Genomic DNA, 19,359 nt, shown 5'->3' on the forward strand with positions numbered 1-19,359 from the left:
TGAGAGCAAGGAGAGGTTACCGGAGACTGAGAGCCACAGAGGAGACCCAGCAGGAGTGGCGGCCTTCAGAAAAGGAAAGTGGCCGCTGCTGACCTGCCAGAAGGGCGGGAACTGGGGAGGACAGATACCCTCTCCCGCTCTGGTCTGCCCCATGCCTCCATAGAAGACAAGACCAGAGGCAAGAAAGCCCCAGAGGCAGGGCATGTGGTAAGTCTCCAGAGGGAAGAACTGGAGGGGTTGAGGCAGAAGCAGCAGCGTACTCACAAAGGCTATTCTCTTTATTTACAAACCTGCTCACACCACTTGTGCTATAGATATGTGACGTTATCAAATATTACATAAACAACAATCTAACTACAGAAACAAAGATTCTATTCTTGATCCTATGAAACTAAGTTGAGAGCGTGACCAGAGGGCATGCCGGATCCACCAGAGGCGCCGCCGCCTGCGCTCGCAGGCCGCGGGTGAAAAAGAAAACACAGCCTCGCTCGGCCCGGAGCGAAGAGGTGTGCCGGAGCGAAGAGATGTCCCGGAGCGAAGAGGTGGCCCCGAGCGAAGAGGTGGCCCCGAGCGAAGAGGTGGCCCCTGAGCGAAGAGGTGGCCCAGAGCGAGGAAATGGCGGCAGCCGGGCTCAGCGTGACCGTCACCCACAGCAATGAAAAGCACGATCTTCAAGTTACCCCACAAGAAGGCAATAGTGAGCCAATTGTCCAAGACCTGGCCCAAGTTGTTGAAGAGGCTACAGGGGTTCCGCTGCCTTTTCAGAAACTCATATTTAAGGGAAAATCTCTGAAGGAAATGGAGATGCCATTGTCAGCACTTGGAATACAAAATGGTTGCCGGGTTATGTTAATTGGGAAAAAGAACAGTCCGGAGGAAGAAGCTGAACTAAAGAAGCTGAAAGATTTGGAGAAATCTGTGGAGCAGATAGCTGACCAGCTGGAAGAACTGAATAAAGACCTTGCTGGAATCCAGCAGGGTTTTCTGGCCAAGGATTTGCAAGCTGAAGCTCTCTGCAAACTCGATAGGAGAGTAAAAGCTACAATTGAGCAGTTTATGAAGATCTTGGAGGAGATTGACACACTAATTCTGCCAGAAAATTTTAAAGACAGTAGAATGAAAAGGAAGGGTTTGGTGAAAAGGATTCAGGCCTTCCTAGCCGAGTGTGACACAGTGGAACAGAACATCTGCCAGGAGACAGAGCGACTGCAGTCCACAAACTTGGCCCTCGCTGACTGAGGTGAGGCGGAGAAGGCCGTGCTGCACTGAAGAACAGCCCCACCAGCCCTGCCATCTCTGGAGCAGAAGTTACCTGCCTTCCCCAGGGCTGCTTGGGGCAATTGGCCCGTTGCCTTTTCCTTCTCTTACAACCCGCTCTCAATGAACAAGTGTCGTCCATACAATCTTTAGCCTCCTATCAGCTTCTCGTTCTGTCTCTGTGGATCTATGCTGTCCAGCAGCCCACCTTGTCTGGAGAGTGCCCCCATGACCAAGTCTTCCCAGCTGCTCGGACCTTTGGGTGCTTTCTTTGGGCTGGTGAGAGCTCTTATGTGTCCTGAGGTAGTTCTGAGTTTATTGGCCATTTTGGTCTTCAGATCCAAGAGGCCTTTTTGTTCTTATGATCCCATAAACCTGTCTGTGTAAACCAGAATCACCAGGAGCCCGTGTCTGGTGAGGAAAATCAGGAATGGGTCAAAACAGGTAGCCCGAGTGTCTCTCATGTGACCTCTGAAACAGCTGGCTGGTTGTGGGTTCATGACCCTGTCCTCAGCTCCCAATGACCCTGATCAGCCATAGCTCGTGAGATCTCTGGTTCATTCCTGGAGTGGGGCCTGTGGTTGATATATGGACTGCCTTGCTCCCAAGCAAATCTCTAGAAGGTTAGAACCCAGAGTTGACTAAGTCTCTGCTTGCAACCAGGTCAGAACCCTGGCTTACGAGGGGCAGTGAGGGGGCCAGAGTGAATTCAGCAGGCAGGTAGCGAGGGCAGCCATAAACCTCTCAGGAGTTCCTTCAAAGGCATTGTTAGGAGCCATCCCCTTCTGAGATCTACATTTTCTTCAAGTTACTTTGAGGTTGTTTCTGTCTGTTTTGTGGTCCTTTCCCCCTTCATTTGTTATTTAAAAAATAAAGCAGTTTATATACACATCAGCAAAAAAAAAAAAAGAAACTAAGTTGAATGCTTTTTAACTGAAGTATAATTGATTCACAATATTATATTAGCTTCAGGCATACAATATAGTGATTCAATATTTTTATAAATTATACTCCATTTAAAAATATTACAAAATAATAGCTATATTTCTTTTTGTTGCATAATATAGTCTTGTTGCATATCTACTTTTTACACAGTAGTCTGTATTTCTTAATCTCAGATTCTTATCTTGCCCCCTTCCCTGGCCCCACTGCTAACAACCAGTTTATGAGTCTGTTTTGTTATACATCCATTTGTTTGACTTTTTAGATTCCATCTGTAAGTGATAACATATAGTACTGTTCTTTCTCCGTGACTAATTTCACTAAGGATAATATCCTCTGGGTCCATCCATGTTGTGGCAAATGGCAGAACTTCATCCATTTTATGGATGAGTAATATTACATTGTCTGTATATACCACATCTTTATTTGTTCATCTGTAGATGGACACTTGCTTCCATATTTTGGCCACTCTAAATAAAACTGCTATGAATATTGGAGTGTTATGTCTTTTTGAATTAGTGTTTTTGTTTCCTTTGGATATATAATGTAGCAGTGGAATAGCTGGATCATATGATAGCTCTATATTCGGTTGTTTAGAAACTTCTATACGATTTTCTACAGTGGCTGTACCAATTTTCACCCCACAAACAGCGTACTAGGGGTCCCTTTTTTCCACATCCTTGCCAACATTTGTTATTTGTTGACTCTTCAGTGATATCTGTCTGACAGGTGTGAGGTGCTGGCTTGTGGTTTTGATTTGCATTTCTCTGATGATTAGCAATGTCAAGCATTTTCTTGTTTGCCTGTTGCCATCTGCATGTCTTCTTTGGAAAATGTCTGCTCAGGTCTTCTGCCCACTTTTAATCAGGCTGTTTTTTTTTTGTTTGTTTGTTTTTATATCAAATTGTATGAGCTGTTTATGTATTTTGGATGTTAATCTGTTATTGTTCATATTATTTGCAACTATTTTCTCCCAGAAGTTTGTCTTTTCATTTTGTCAATGGTTTCTTTTGCTCTGCAAAAACTTTTAATTATGTCCGATTTATTTATTTTTGCTTCTGTTTCGTTTGCCTTAGGAGACAGATCCAAAAAACACCATTGCTACAATTTATGTCAAAGAGTGTTCTGACTATGTTCTCTTCTGAAATTTTATGGTTTTACATCTTACATTTAGGTTTTTAATTCATTTTGAGTTTATTTTTATATATGGTATGAGAGAATGTTCTAACCTCATTGTTTTAGTTGTAGAGGTACAGTTTTCCCAGCACCACTTACTGAAGTGACAGTCTTTTGTCCTTTATATAGTCTTCCCTCCTTGAAGTAAATTGAAATGAAAGTTGCTCAGTCATGTCTGACTCTCTGCAACCCCACGAACTGTAGCCTGCCAGGCTCCTCTGTCCGTGGAGTTCTCCAGGCCAGAATACAGAAGTGGTTTGCCATTTCCTCCTCCACGAAATCTTCTCCACCCAGAGATTGAACCCAGGTCTCCTGCATTGCAGGCAGATTCTTTACTGTCTGAGTCACCAGGGAAGCAGATGTAGCTGTCCAGTTATCCCATCACCACTTATTGTAGAGACTGTCTTTTCTCCTTTATATATTCTTGCCTCCTTCATTGTAGATTAATTGACCATACTACTGTGGGCAGGAATCCCTTAGAAGAAATGGAGTAGCCATCATAGTCAACAAAAGAGTCAAAAATGCAGTACTTGGATGCAATCTCAAAAACGACAGAATGATCTCTGTTCGTTTCCAAGGCAAACCATTCAATATCACGGTAATTCAAGTCTATCCCCTGACCAGTAATGCCGAAGAACCTGAACAGTTCGATGAAGACTTTCAAGACCTTCTAGAACTAACACCCAAAAAAGATGTCCTTTTCATTATAGGGGACTGGAATGCAAAAGTAGGAAGTCAAGAAACATCTGGCTGCTGCTGCTGCTAAATTGCTTCAGTCGTGTCTGACTCTGTGCGACCCCATAGACGGCAGCCCACCAGGCTCCTCCGTCCCTGGGATTCTCCAAGCAAGAACACTGGAGTGGGTTGCCATTTCCTTCTTCAAACATCTGGAGTAACAGGAAAATTTGGCCTTGGAGTACAGAATGAAGCAGGGCAAAGGCTAAAGAGTTCTGCCAAGAGAATGCGCTGGTCATAGCAAACACCCACTTCCAACAACACAAGAGAAGAATCTACACATGGACATCACCAGATGGTCGACACTGAAATCAGATTGATTATAATCTTTGCAGCCAAAGATGGAGAAGCTCTATACAGTCAGCAAAAACAAGACCGGGAGTTGACTGTGGCTCGGATCAGTTCAGTTCACTCGCTCAGTTGTGTCCGACTCTGTGACCCCATGAATCGCAGCACACCAGGCCTCCCTGTCCATCACCAACTCCCGGAGTTCACCCAGACTCACGTCCATTGAGTCAGTGATGCCATCCAGCCATCTCATCCTCTGTCGTCCCCTTCTCCTCCTACCCCCAATCCCTCCCAGCATCAGAGTCTTTTCAAATGAGTCAACTCTTCACATGAGGTGGCCAAAGTACTGGACTTTCAGCTTTAGCATCATTCCTTCCAAAGAAATCCCAGGGCTGATCTCCTTCAGAATGGACTGGTTGGATCTCCTTGCAGTCCAAGGGACTCTCAAGAGTCTTCTCCAATGAACCCCTTATTGCCAAATTTAGACTGAAATTGAAGAAAGTGGAGAAAACCACTAGGCCATTTAGGTATGACCTAAATCAAATCCCTATGACTATACAGTGGAAGTGAAATAGATTTAAGGGACTAGATCTGATAAGAGTGTTTGATGAACTATGGATGGAGGCTCGTGACATTGTACAGGAGACAGAGATCAAGACCATCCCCAAGAAAAAGAAATGCAAAAAAGCAAAATGGCTGTCTGAGGAGGCCTTACAAATAGCTGTGAAAAGAAGAGAAATGAAAAGCAAAGAAGAAAAGGAAAGATATACTCATTTGAATGCAGAGTTCCAAAGAATAACAAAGAGAGAAAAGAAAGACTTCCTCAGTGATCAATGCAAAGAGATAGAGGAAAACAATAGAATGGGAAAGACTAGAGATCTCTTCAAGAAAATTAGAGATACCAAGGGAACACTTCATGCAAAGATGGGCTTAATAAAAGACAGAAACAGTAGGGACCTAAGAGAAGCAGAAGATATTAAGAAGAGGTGGCAAGAATACACAGAAAAACTGTACAAAAAAGATCTTCACGACCCAGATAATCACAATGGTGTGATCACTCACACTCACATAGAGCCAGACATCCTGAAATGTGAAGTCAACTGGGCCTTAGGAAGCATCACTACGAACAAAGCTAGTGGAGGTGATGGAATTCCAGTTGAGCTATTTCAAATCCTGAAAGATGATGCTGTGAAAGTGCTGCACTCAATATGCCAGCAAATTTGGAAAACTCAGCAATGGCCACAGGACTGGAAAAGGTCAGTTTTCTTTCCAATCTCAAAGAAAGGCAATGCCAAAGAATGCTCAAACTACCACACAATTGCACTCATCTCACACGCTAGTAAAGTAATGCTCAAAATTCTCCAAGCCAGGCTTCAGCAATACGTGAACCGTGAACTTCCAGATGTTCAAGCTGGCTTTAGAAAAGGCAGAGGAACCAGAAATCAAATTGCCAACATCCACTGGATCATGGAAAAGGCAAGAGAGTTCCAGAAAAACATCTATTTCTGCTTTATTGACTATGCCAAAGCCTTTGACTGCATGGATCACAATAAACTGTGGAAAATTCTGAAAGAGATGGGAATACCAGACCACCTGACCTGCCTCTTGAGAAACCTATATGCAGGTCAGGAAGCAACAGTTAGAACTGGACAGGGAACAACAGACTAGTTCCAAATAGGAAAAGGAGTACGCCAAGGCTGTATATTGTCACCCTGCTTATTTAACTTATATGCAGAGTACATCATGAGAAACACTGGGCTGGAAGAAGCACAAGCTGGAATCAAGATTGCCGGGAGAAATATCAATAACCTCAGAAATGCAGATGACACCACCCTTATGGCAGAAAGTGAAGAGGAACTAAAGAGCCTCTTGATGAAAGTGAAACAGGAGAGTGAAAAAGTTGACTTAAAGCTCAACATTCAGAAAACGAATATCATGGCATCCAGTCCCATCACTTCATGGCAGATGGATGGGGAAACAGTGGAAACAGTGGCTGACTTTATTTTTCTGGGCTCCAAAATCACTGCAGATGGTGATTGCAGCCATGAAATTAAAAGACGCTTACTCCTTGGAAGGAAAGTTATGACCAACCTAGATAGCATATTCAAAAGCAGAGACATTACTTTGCCAACAAAGGTTCGTCTAGTCAAGGCTATGGTTTTTCCTGTGGTCATGTATGGATGTGAGAGTTGGACTGTGAAGAAGGCTGAGCGCCGAAGAATTGATGCTTTTGAACTGTGATGTTGGAGAAGACTCTTGAGAGTCCCTTGGACTGCAAGGAGATCCAACCAGTCCATTCTAAAGTAGATCAGTCCTAGGTGTTTGTTGGAAGGAATGATGCTGAAGCTGAAACTCTAATACTTTGGCCACCTGATGCGAAGAGCTGACTTATTAGAAAAGGCCCTGAGGCTGGGAAAGATCGAGGGCAAGAGGAGAAGGGGACAACAGAGGATGAGATGGTTGGATGGCATCACCGACTCGATGGATGTGAGTCTGAGTGAACTCCAGGAGCTGGTGATGGACAGGGAGGCCTGCCTTGCTGCAGTTCATGGGGTCACAAAGAGTCAGACACGACTGAGCGACTGAACTGAACTGATGTGGGTTTATATATGGACCCTCTCTTCTGTTTCACTGATCTGTGTGTCTATTTTTGTGCCAGTGCCTTACTGTTTTGATTACTGTAGTTAAATTGAATGCTTTGAAAATACTAAATAACAAGATCAACAAGACACGAATGGCTGTGATTATTATGTATCAAGTACTATTTAAATGCTTCATATGTGTTAGCTCCCTATTGCTGTTATAACAAATTACCACAAATTTAGTAGCTTGAGGGAACAAATTTATTTCCTAAATAAATAAATTGGAGGTAAAAATTCCAAATCAGTCTCATGAGACTAAAATTAAGGTATCAGCAGAGCTACTTTATTTCTGGAGTCTCTGGGAGAGAGTAAAGACTCATAATATCCTGTTTTATTCAGGTTATAATCTCTTAACGTAATTACTTTAAACTGCCATCAATTTTTCCAGTAGCATCACCCTCAAGCTGGCTTGATATGTCCCCATCATTCATTGAGCACTTTCTTGCTTTTGGCAACAAGATGTTTGGGGTATAACTTGTACTTTCCCTGCCACAACGCTGGAATCAGCCATTTCTTCAAGGAGTCCTGGATCCTTTCAGCGGAGAATGGTATTAGATCTGGGAACTAGGGATATTCATCACTAATGGTTCTTACAGCTGACAAAGCTAAGGAATACATGTTACATATATTTTATGTCTATCTATTAATATTGAAAACCATGAGCTGCACTGAACTCTCTAATTCCAACACCACAAGGTTCAGTGTAATTTTCTTTCTTTCCATGTTGAGTTGCAGAAGGGGGTCGGGGTTATTATTTTGCCTTTTGTATACATTAACTCATTTAATTCTTACAACAACCTCATGATTTGGGAAAATAAATTTCCAACCAGATGCTTCATCATCCCAGACACTATAGTGTGCATTTCAAATGTCTCAGGAAAATAAGTCCTTTGCACTCTCAGCTTCTTTGTAAGTTTGTGATTGTTTCAAAAACATTTTTTTTAAGTTTACACTAAAAAAAACACACAAAAACCCCCCACAAAATCTCTATGGATCAATAGACTATGAGATACAATAGTGTGCATAATATTCCTGGTAATCTGGGTGAGATAAAGGCATTAATACATTTTCCAAACTGAGGGAAAGGAGGAGAAAGAGAGAGATGGAACTGTAATCTGGGGAGGTGCCTTATCTTTAACAACCTGGTCAGGTGGCTTAGGGTTGCAGTCCTCAGTGTGTTGCTTCATTTGCCCTTTCCGTACGGCCATCTGACAGCCATCCAAGCCCGAGGTCCACTCTGGAGCTGGAGGAGCCTCCTGAGCTCATCAGCCATCTGGGCTGGGACACAGCCCATCAGTGTGGCAGAAAATATTCACCTAAACCTAACCATTGGGTGAATTTCTTAACGCTATTCAGCCTGCTCAAAGATAGAAAAATAGAATAAAATATGGCAACTCACTGAGACCTCTAGTTCAAGTACCTTCCTTTACAGATGTGTGCATGCTAAGTCAGTTCAGTATCTGACTTTGTGCAACCCTCTGTCATGCCAGGCTCCTCTGTCCATGGGGTTCTTCAGGCAAGAATACTGGAGTGGGTTGCCGTGCCCTCCTCCAGGGGATCTTCCTGACCCAGGGATCGAACCTGCATCTGGTATATCTACCTACACTGACAGGTGGGTTCTTTACCACTAGTGCCACCTGGGAAGCTCTTCCTTTACAGATAGAGAAACCTAAACACAAAGTGGTTAGGGATTCAGCAAGGTTTCATAGCTATTGAGTGCCAGGACTCAGTTATATGCAAGTGGCCATACACACGATCCATGGCATGCATCATTGAGTTTGTTACAGATAGTCATCAGCTTTAGCAAGTGGCAATTAAGTCTTTATCCCAGGTGGTTAGGGTTAGGAGTTGTTTGATTAATTACTTAAGTTAATTCACAAAAAAATGATATGTAAGTACCTTAAACATTTTGTCTGATAGAGAGTTTTCCTCTGCAATCCAATCTTCTGATTACAGTTCCATGATGTCTTTCTTGTATAAACTTTTTGAGGCATCATCTCTGATTTCTACTTTGTGTTTCTTTGAGGTGAAGTTAGAACTTAAAGATTTTTTCAAATCACTTGAACCATTTTAATTTTTAGATTTTAATATTTTTTCCTCTCACTCCTTTAGAGTTGTCTCATCCACATATAGTTCAACAGCAATTTCATAGAGCTGAGACTTGGGCAAATTACATAATCTATTTTTGCATCAGTTGGCCTGCTAGCAAAATAAGACTCTCCAGGCTCATCTTGTCTTTTCTCTGTTGCAGCCTTGGAATCAACCATTTTTTGCAAGGGGTCCAGGCTCTTTTTTTGCAGAACAGTATTAGAAACCAGGATCTTGGCACTAGTGTACTCATCACTATTGAGTCGTTGCTTTTCCTGGTATTCATAGTGCACGGAGAAAAGTGTATACATATGACATATATTCCTTTGAAAGGACTACGTCAAAGTAGTATATTGTCACCCTGCTTATTTAATTTATATGCAGAGTATATCATGCAAAATGCTGGGCTGGATGAAGCACAAGCTGGAATCAAGATTTCCGGGCAACCACCCTTACGGCAGAAAGTGAAGAAGAATAAAAGAGCCTCGTAATGAAAGTGAAAAGAGGAGAGTGAAAAAGTTGGCTTAAAACTCAATATTCAGATAACTAAGATCATGGCATCCGGTCCCATCACTTCATGGCAAATAGATGGGAAACAATGGAAACAGCAACAGACTTTATTTTGAGGGGCTCTAAAATCACTGCACATGGTGACTGGAGCTGTGAAATTAAAAGACGCTTGCTCCTTGGAAGAAAAGCTATGACCAATCTAGACAGCATGTTAAAAAGCAGAGACATTACTTTGTTGACAAAGGTCCATCTGGTCAAAGCTATGGTTTTTCCAGTAGTCATGTATGGATGTGAGAGTTGGACCATAAAGAAAGCTGAGCACCGAAGAATTGATGCTTTTGAACTGTGGTGTTGGAGAAGACTCTTGAGAGTCCCTTGGAGAGCAAGGAGATCCAACCTAAAGTCCATCCTAAAGAAAATCAGTCCTGAATATTCATTGGATGGACTGATGCTGAAGCTGAAACTCCAATACTTTGGTCACCTGATATGACGAACTGACCCATTGGAAAAGACCCTGATGCTGGGAAAGGTTGAAGGCGGGAGAAGGGGATGACAGAGGATGAGATGGTTGGATGGCATCACCGACTCAATGGACATGAGTCTGAGCAAGCTCTGGGAGTTGGTGATGGACAGGAAAGCCTGGCGTGCTGCAGTCCATGGGGCTACAAAGAGTCGGGCACAACTGAATGACTGAACTGAACTGATATAATAAATGTATGTCATATATATCACCTATATTATATATTTATATACAAATACATATATATTTATCAACATGTGTGGTGCACGTGTGACTCTTTGCGACCCTATGGACTATAGTCTGGCAGGCTTATCTGTCCATGGTATTCTCCAGGCAAGAATACTAGAATGAGTTGCCATTTCCTACTCAAGGGTATCTTCCTGACCCAGGGATCAAACCCACGTTTCTTATGTCTCCTGCATTGGCAGGGGGTTCTTTACCACTAGCATCACCTGGGAAGCCCCTATTTATCAATATATTGAAAACCATCAGTCACACTGATATCTCCTATTTCAAGACTACACACAATATTTTTTTCTAGTTCTCTTCCTTTCCATATTTGTAACTCCCTTCTCCAATCACCAGTAATCTAGCTCTCGTTATTCTGATTGTTTTACTGATTTGATCAATAGACTTTTAGGCAACCAATATACTATTTCTACCAACATTCTCTGCTTGTGTGGAGTCTGCCTCTTCATGCTCAGTCACTTCTCTGGATAGAAAACTTGCAACCGTAAGTAGGCTCTGATACCCTTGTACCAGGCTACCTCACATAGGGATGCCCACTTTATCGAATGTGTGTGTGTATATATATACACACACACACACATATATACATGTATATCTCCTTGCTGACTCACAGGGTAAAGACTCTGCTCGCCATGCAAGGAGACCTGGGTTTGATCCCTGAGTCAGGAAGATCCCCTGGAGAAGGGAATGGCTACCCAGTCCAGTATTCTTTCCTGGAGAATCCCTTGGACAGAGGCTATAGTCCATGGGGTCACAAGAGTTGGACAGGACTGAGCAACTACCATTTTCACTTTCGCACACATATATAGATATACAGATAGATGATACACACACACACATCTGCCACCTAGTAAAGTATTTTCTAAATGCCCATCCCTACCACTCTATTTCCTAGGCAAAGCCTCATGTGTGTATCTATTTCTTCTATCATTCTTTCTCTTTTAACACCTGAGACTATAAGAAGATTGTTAGGCATGTGAAAACTGATCAATAACAACAGTACTGCAAACCAGAAAACTGGTCAAGTTTTTCATCGCACTTTAAGCAAATACATCACCTATTATTCTTAGAAATTTCTGACCCACTGAGCATTCCTATGACTTCCCTGAAAGAATTTGGCTTTTGACAGTCCTAAGCTCTTTAGCCTTATCCCAGTGGTATTAACACTATAGCCAATACAATACCATAGGAAAGGGAAGGTGTGGACAGCATTTCTGAAAATCTAAATTTACCTCTTTCTGTGCTCAGTTTACCAAGAATACACCCTGCCACCTACTCATGGGAAAGTCCTCCTGGGGGACCTAGCTTGCTAGCCTCACACTCTCTCAGCTACTCATTGTTGAGCTGGGAGGAGTCCCTGTTCCCTCCATGTTTCAAGGACCATTCTAAGAGAAGCAGAACTGGAAAACCTATAAAAACATCTTATTAGTCCAGTTTGCCCTATTAGTTAGGGGGAAATATCTATCTTTGTTGCCATATAAGAATATTCTGTGCTATCCTGCATTATATCCTTGTCTCTGAACCACACTTCTGTTGGAACTTTCTCCTCCGTTGTTTTATTGTAATTTTATAGCATAAAATCTTTCTTCTGATTACACCGAAGCTTTGTGCAGAGTGAAGTATAGTGTCTCTCTCCTGTGATGAGATGGAAATTGTTATCCTTGCCCCCATGACACCAGAGTAAAATGGGAAACTGCACTTGTGTAATCATCAGAGTACAGACCGTATAAGAGAGGTACAGTGTTGTTTCCTTTTTAGAGGGTTTAATTAAAATCATTACTTAAAAATAAGCATTGTAACAACATCATGACTGGGCTATGTTCAAATTATGGAACACCTATGAGAATTCAGGGTTCTGTGAGAAAAGTGCCCCTTCTTGGTTTCTATGTGTACATTTTCTGGACTCAAAAATCTAAAGAAATCTGTTAATTTTCTAGCAATGGCTGTGATTATTTTATAGTTGTCTAAAAATGAGAAGCATATAAAAATAACTTAAATTTTGTAATATTTTAGAGGGTCATTATAAGACATTCTCTTTTACTCAGTGAGGATTAAATAACCGAGTTTCTGTTTTTTACTGCTGATTCCTATGATTAAAGCAAGAACATATAAGCTAAGCTGATTGCAATATAAAGAATTATTCTCTTGGGTCCTACTTGTATTCATTCTCTTTCTACATTTTAAAAACCCATTCATCAATTACTCTGCAGTAGTACCAGGACTTAGCATGCGCATATTATCTTCTCATATTCCTTTACAGTCTCCCCAAATCACATGTGTGCATGTGGGCATGTATATACCCACCCACACTCACATACACACACATGCAAGCACTTATAATGGCATCCAAACATATTTACCCATAATTACATTCTAGGCACTTTATCGAACACAGATATTTTTGCATTTGTTTGTGGAAACTGAAAGGAAGCCAGGCTAATGTTTGGAGTCTTAAAGCAAATTGTAATCTTATAAACAGGGAGGTGAGCCTCAGAGGCAGTAGTCTTTTGATATGCAGCATAAGTGAACTGCTGCATAATATAAAATGATGGCGCTATTAATCCTACAGCACTAGTGATGCCCAGCCCCCCTTCGCTACTGATACCAACACCATTGTCTCTGGCTTTAAACTTCATCAGTATGCAAACGGAGTGTCACTATGATGGGTGGTAACTTGGTTGGATGCACTTTCTACATTTCTGGCAAATGAGTATAATTATTTTCAGAGCTGCGGGCAACTCATGCATGTTTTATCCTCCATCTGGACCGGCACGGTACACAATAGTGATAAAAGATGATTTTCCCCCTTGGATGTTCACAGGCCATCATCGACACAGTCCTGATGAAATGGCCATGTATCCCCTAGCAGTTCTATATCTGCCACAGCTTGACAACAAAATTATTTCCCCGTAGTACTAAAACACTTCAAATATTCAAGCCCTCTGTGCATATATTTGTGTTTTGAAGCATTCAGCGTTAACATAATGTGGTAATTTATAAACTGACAAATTAACTATGCAGAAATCACAGAGAAGCCTTATGAGGTCTGCAAAGCAGCAGAAAAGAAAGCAGAAGCTTTTTGCGCTCTGTAATAATAATAATCCTATCAACTACCGCAGATTGCCCAGCCTCCCATTGTTAGAGCTGCGCACTCTAAAACTCATGGACTATAGGTGATTCAGCCTGAGACTCCTGGCCCCACATCAGGCCAACCAGGAGGCTTGGCTCCGGCTTTATGTGCCATCCCTCTCCGGGTCTGAGGCTAATGGGGAAAAGGGCACCAAAAAAAAAAAAAAAAAGCAACTTGCCCATATTGATCATTGGGAGCCAGAAATGGATATGTGGTATGGAATTTGGGGAGGATAAGGTTTGCCTTCAAGACAGGAAGTGAATTTAGGACTGGCTAAATCAATAACAGCAAAACTGAGATTATGTATGTGAAAGGACAATCAGCCTTCTTTGTTTCATGGTTATAAAATCATTTTAATGATTAAAATCCATCATCTTGCTAGTCCGCTTTAGCAAATGCTGGCAATCCTTACAGGCCTGCTATTGATCCTCAGACAGACAGCTGAACGGAGGCAGCATTCATCAGAGGACGCAAAAGGGCGCATTTTCACTTTTATTGTATTAGCTTAATTCTCCTTCAGATGAATTAAAGACTAATTTTGCTAGAGCAAGGGGAGAGTCTGTGTATCTTCTGCTGCCCCCATCTGTTTGATGTGTAGATTCTTCGAAGGCAGGATTCATTTTTTTAGAAGAAAGTATTTACAAATTCTTTGTGAAAATACAGGACATTCCTTCATGATATGCCAAACCAGCCTGTCTTCCTTCCTTCCCCACTGTACCCTAATCTCCACATCACCTCCCCCAGTCATTCCTCCCACACACACTTGCTCTCTTACAGATTCACACATGCATGCTACACACACACACACACACACACCGTCCTTTAAATGGTATGTACCATGCTATGAGGCCTACCAAACATCAGACACTCTTTATCAGCAGTTGTGCCAGGGTCTCCATGGCAACAGTATAATAGATTTGCCCTTATTCAATCCCAGAGGCCACATTGAAGCACAATGCAAAATTTGCTGGGGCCTGAATTCCTTTCAAGCCATGGCTCATGTGTCAGGAAACAAGTCAATGCACAGACAGCACTGCACATAAGATGGAAAGGAACCTTTTCTCTCCGCTGCTGTGTGCTCACAGTGACATTCAGAAGCTCAGGCTCTTCTAGATCTCATTTCTGTCTCATTTTCTAGTTATTAATTCACTTCTTTGGGTGGAGAGGCGAGTGGGGGAGGGGAATGCCATGCTTTGCAATAATAAGCTACCAATGAAAGTGCAAAGCAAGCTGCATAAAAGCAAAGCATGCATCTCAGCCTCCAAGGTTATATAGGATTCAATATGGCTGAAGCCCACCACAGCTGCAGACGAAATTCCAGGGCTTGAAACACCCCAGTGCTGAGCAGGGAAGAGCAGCCCAGCCAACTTCCTCACTCCACACTGGAGTGGTATTTTGTGATACTCAAGCAACCTTCCCTAGGGAGGGAGAGGCAGAAGAATTGTCCTAAAGCCAATCTCAGCAGACAGGAGAAATTCCCGGGAGCTCACACCTGAAGTACACTGTGGCTAAAACAAGCACGGCTTAAAAGTTAAACAATCATTTGTTTCAGGTTTATTTTAATCATTAGCTTTGGGACTTACAAGATGATTACTTTGTGGGTTAATTATTTTCTGTGCTGTGGCTTTCCAAGCCTAATTGCTCAACTTCGTTATTGTGCAAAGCGATCCATAGCTGGTTCCTAAAATTACCTGTCCAAATATTTTCCCTTTTGATTATCACTGAGAATTTGCTATTTTTCTCCCAGAGTTGGGACAGTGCATAAATGACTTGATTGGGAGATGCTTGTGTCATTTCGAAGATTAAACTTACAGATATTGCAGGCAAGTGATAGAACTTGATTGGCAATACTATCAGGATATGAGTGAAGCCTCTAAAGGAGTTTTGCTGGGTGAAGCCTGATTAACTTCAGGGCAATGGCTGTCATACTTTAACATGCATAAAAGGCAGGAGGAGTATTGCTGAAGCACAATTTCTTGAACCCCATCCCCAGAGACTCTGACTCAGTAGATTAGGGCCAGTGTCCAGGAGCTCACGTGCCTAACGTGCTCATAGATGATGCCGATGCTGCTGGTCTAAGAACCACTGCTTTACGACAATTTCCCTGAACAAAATTTCCTCAACCAATGACTTAAAGTGTATTTTGACTGATTATCATAGCTTCAATTTCAATGGAGCAGACTCCTGATTTCACTCAACACTGGGGACGCTGAGAGGTTGGAAGCCACAGAGAAAAGATAAGTGTCAGAAGATCAGGCTATATCTCCAGAACTAGCACTACGCCTGCTTTGTATCAGGACTTGATCAATATCTTTTTGAACAAATACAGGAGTGAGTAAATATGATAGAATTTCAAAGCTTCTATACTTCATGAAAGCAGTCTTAAGCCAAGAATATAGGTGCTCTGTGTTTTAATTATATTGAAATACATTCAGTTATCATATATTTGATTTTAAAAGGCAGCATATAAACTTTTGTGGGGAAGAGAGATTAAACATCATTTTAAAATCTTCTAGGAAGTTGGAACCACAGGATGTAGAAAGCAAAATCCTTTTATGATTAAAAATATTATCCTCTAATTTAATTATTTTTGCAAGTTTGGGATTTCAGTAAGTGACAAACACTGTGTTTTCATTTTAAGAACCATCAACTTTGCTTTTTACTGAATAAAAGTGTGCATTTCTGTCTTATGTTTTAAACTTGAAATCATCATTTACTTCTTTTCATTTTCTGCCTCTTCTGGTTTGACCCTAGCCTCTGACTCATTTTTTACAAATGATCACTTTTAATAAAAAGCTGGGCCAGTATCACGTAACACTGACTTAAGATGATTCTGCTCACTTTGACCCAAGTCTGATGATCTGTGCTAAGTGAGCCACACACTAGAAAGCGACTACAGCAGGTGGTGGGGCGGGGAGGAGGAGAGGGAGTAAACTGTGAATTTCAGGGTCCTGCCTTGTGAATTACCTAAGATACGATGGATTCCCGGTAAGGCAATGGCCGTGTTTTTCATCACTGCACTTTGGAGGACTGTAGGATTTGTCTTTCTACAACAAAGCCAAAGGCACCAAGGTGGGCGCCCCGAAGGCGGGGCCCCCGCTGGGCTCTCTCTGCCCTTCCAGCACGCAAGGGCATAGCAGACACAAGAGAAAAGGTGACTTCTCTTTTCCACCTTCCCTTTACCACATGCCACTCTAACCTGCTTTGCCCTCCCAGGAAGGGCAGCCTGTCACACGACTTCCGTAGATGTCCTCGCCCCCACTCAACACCCTGTCACAGGCTGCCCAGAGGGGAGAATGAATCTGGAGTGCTATCAACAACTTTCAATTCACCAACTATTTATTGAGCACCTGCTGTGTGCCTGATGCCACAGTGCACTCCGACAGCACCAGCGTGAAGGAGACACTCACTTTTATTATGAGGTGGTTACAACCAGGGAAGTCTGTTTTTCATCACTTTACAATAGCGTTCTCCTCCATAATGCTTTGCAAACTGGGGTTTGCCCCAGTGTGTCTGGAGCCACAGATTAGAGTGGCAGTTGCTTTCTAACGTTTCCATTTTCCTTGATTTTATGAAATCAAGATTTTTCTAATTTGTGCTTTAAGCTTTAGGAATATGGGTGGATGCCTCTCACAGGTAAAGTGTGCATTAGATGGGTGGTGTCCTTTTTTCCTGAGATAGACTGAGCTACATCCTAGAATTAAGGAAATAGAGGAACTTGAAATGTTATTTTTAACGTCAAAATATTTCCATTACTTGCACAACATATCAGTTTAGGTAACTTTTACTAAGAATAAACACATGTAAGACTTCAAAGAAGTCTCTCCCTTGTGGAGGGAGTTTCGGGCTCTACCTCCAGAGTCCTTGGACTTGGCCTTTAAGCTCCTCTGTCATGAGGGCACTCCAGGGGAAACTGAGAAGCCCTGGTTTTGATGATACAGCGTTTGTAAATGCTGAAGTGAGAACAGAAAAATGTCTGAAGGATGAACACATGTTGAGCTTCGCACTCAGGATCTGGACTTGAAAACAATGAGACACGCATGCTTTTGCATGAGCTCATTCATTTTCATGCTAGAAACATCCCCCCAAGGAAAGCTGATCTGTCCTTTCCTGCCACGCTGTTGTGTCTGTCTCCTGGCCCTTGCCACAGCCTTCGTGACCAGCACGATCTTAGGGCCCCGCCTCTTCTCACTGTCCTGTCTGGCCACCTGGCCAGCCCTGTGCCTTTCTCGCCAAGTGGAGCTGGTGTTCTGTGGACCATTGTTTTGTGGGGCCACACTGCTGACCCCATTGCTGCCCTACAGGACACTCATCAACAGCTGTGAGAGGCTTTCCACCCCGGTCCATTTACAAGCAAGGCCTGGAAAGACTTCTTGGAGCATCAGTTCAGAGGTCCCACAACCAGCCAAACAATACACGATTATTCAAAGGCCCCAATTCATTTTCCTCTGCTCCTCCCACACCGTTACCCTTGAGAGAAAACTAATTTGCAGAAAAATAGCCCCTGCCAGCTAACTTCTCCTGCTAGATGTATGATGACCCCGAACTCCTGTCTCTGTGAGTACTTACTCTCATAGTAAATGCACAAGAATTCTGAAAAGCCGTCTTAAAAATCTCCCCCTCGCCACCACACCCCCTCCCACCCCTGGTCTGGGATATGCTTTCTTTCCCTTTTATTCTTTTTCACATGTGTGCTGAAATTGGCACTTTCTCTTTTCAGCTAACTCCCTTCTTGGTATTAATGCAGGCAGCAGTGGAGAGGCGTGCGCAATTTTTCCAGTCCTTGCACTTGGCGAACCCAGGGGTGATGGATTAAATGTACCAGGCTCTACCTTACGTATCACTATTTAAGTGAAGTGGCTGGGCTGTGCCGGCTGGTGATGCATGGAGTCATCCAGTGTGCCCCCTGCGAGCACGGGAGCGGGGCTGCCTCTCCTGTTGTCTGAGTAAATAATAGAGCTAATGGCATTCGGTGCAAATGAGACGCCTATAGAACGCACGGGCTTGTGGGGCTCTTTCTTATTTTTCTTTGTCAAGAAGCCTTCTCCCTCTCTCCTCTCTAGAGCTTCACCAGTGTGGCCTGCCTTGGTAACCTGGGGGAGGAGGGAAGGTCTCCTGGAGTTCAGGATTTTGTAACTAATATTGAACACCAGGGAGAATGGATGCCAAGGTCAGGTTAAGAATAAAGAAAATTGATTTGGAGGTCAGGGTCACCATGTGAAAGCCCTGAATGCTGCCAAAATATTTTCATTATCTCTGTTTTTGTTATGGAAAAGACCAGGCCCTGTGAGGATGCTAAGAGGTGGGAGGCCAGGCTGGAGAGAGGGAGTCCGAGAGAAAGGAGGGAATTAGAGCTCCAGGGTTTAGTGGCTTTGCATCCTTGAGTTCTCTTCCTGGAGTTTGTCTCCCTTGTTTAAGTATGTGGATGGACAAACATTGATAATGAGGGTTTTCCCCACAGAATTGGGCCATTCTAAACTCTCTCTCTCTCTCCCCCCTGGCGCAGGGAAGCTGGAGACAAATTCCTCTGGTTCTATTTGCAGGAGTAAGCTATTTCACGCACGACTGTGATTCTACTTTTCGCCCATGTCTACAACATATCTGCAACACAGGGCTGTATATTTTAACAAAATCCTGTTATTATTGGAGCTCTGACCCGATTTTGTTTCTATATTCTGAAGTAGAAAAGACTCCAGTGGCATGAAATTAGCAACACATTCTGCTAGTGTGTTAATTGTGTGAGAGTTTTTGGCAGGAGAATCTTCTACCACAACACAGAATTTATTTTTTATTTAAATTTGGTAGTGATTTCATATTTGTTT

The 19,359-nt window shown here is 42.6% G+C and overlaps 1 protein-coding gene and 2 long non-coding RNA genes across 3 annotated transcripts in view; 2 read left to right on the forward strand and 1 right to left on the reverse strand.

Moving 5' to 3' along the window:
• Positions 1–19,359, forward strand: part of LOC132343214 (uncharacterized) — a 71,492-nt gene that overhangs the window by 37,601 nt on the left and 14,532 nt on the right. The gene's annotated exons all lie outside the window — the stretch shown is intronic.
• Positions 1–19,359, reverse strand: part of LOC107131561 (uncharacterized) — a 119,772-nt gene that overhangs the window by 27,766 nt on the left and 72,647 nt on the right. The gene's annotated exons all lie outside the window — the stretch shown is intronic.
• LOC781741 (BAG family molecular chaperone regulator 1) lies at positions 433–2,146 on the forward strand. The gene is given in 2 exon segments (XM_002696310.6): positions 433–584; positions 586–2,146. Coding segments are annotated over 2 exon segments (714 nt in total). The 5' UTR covers positions 433–524; the 3' UTR covers positions 1,240–2,146.

The sequence above is a fragment of the Bos taurus genome, chromosome 20, assembly GCF_002263795.3.
Source record: "Bos taurus isolate L1 Dominette 01449 registration number 42190680 breed Hereford chromosome 20, ARS-UCD2.0, whole genome shotgun sequence".
NCBI lineage: Eukaryota > Metazoa > Chordata > Mammalia > Artiodactyla > Bovidae > Bos > Bos taurus.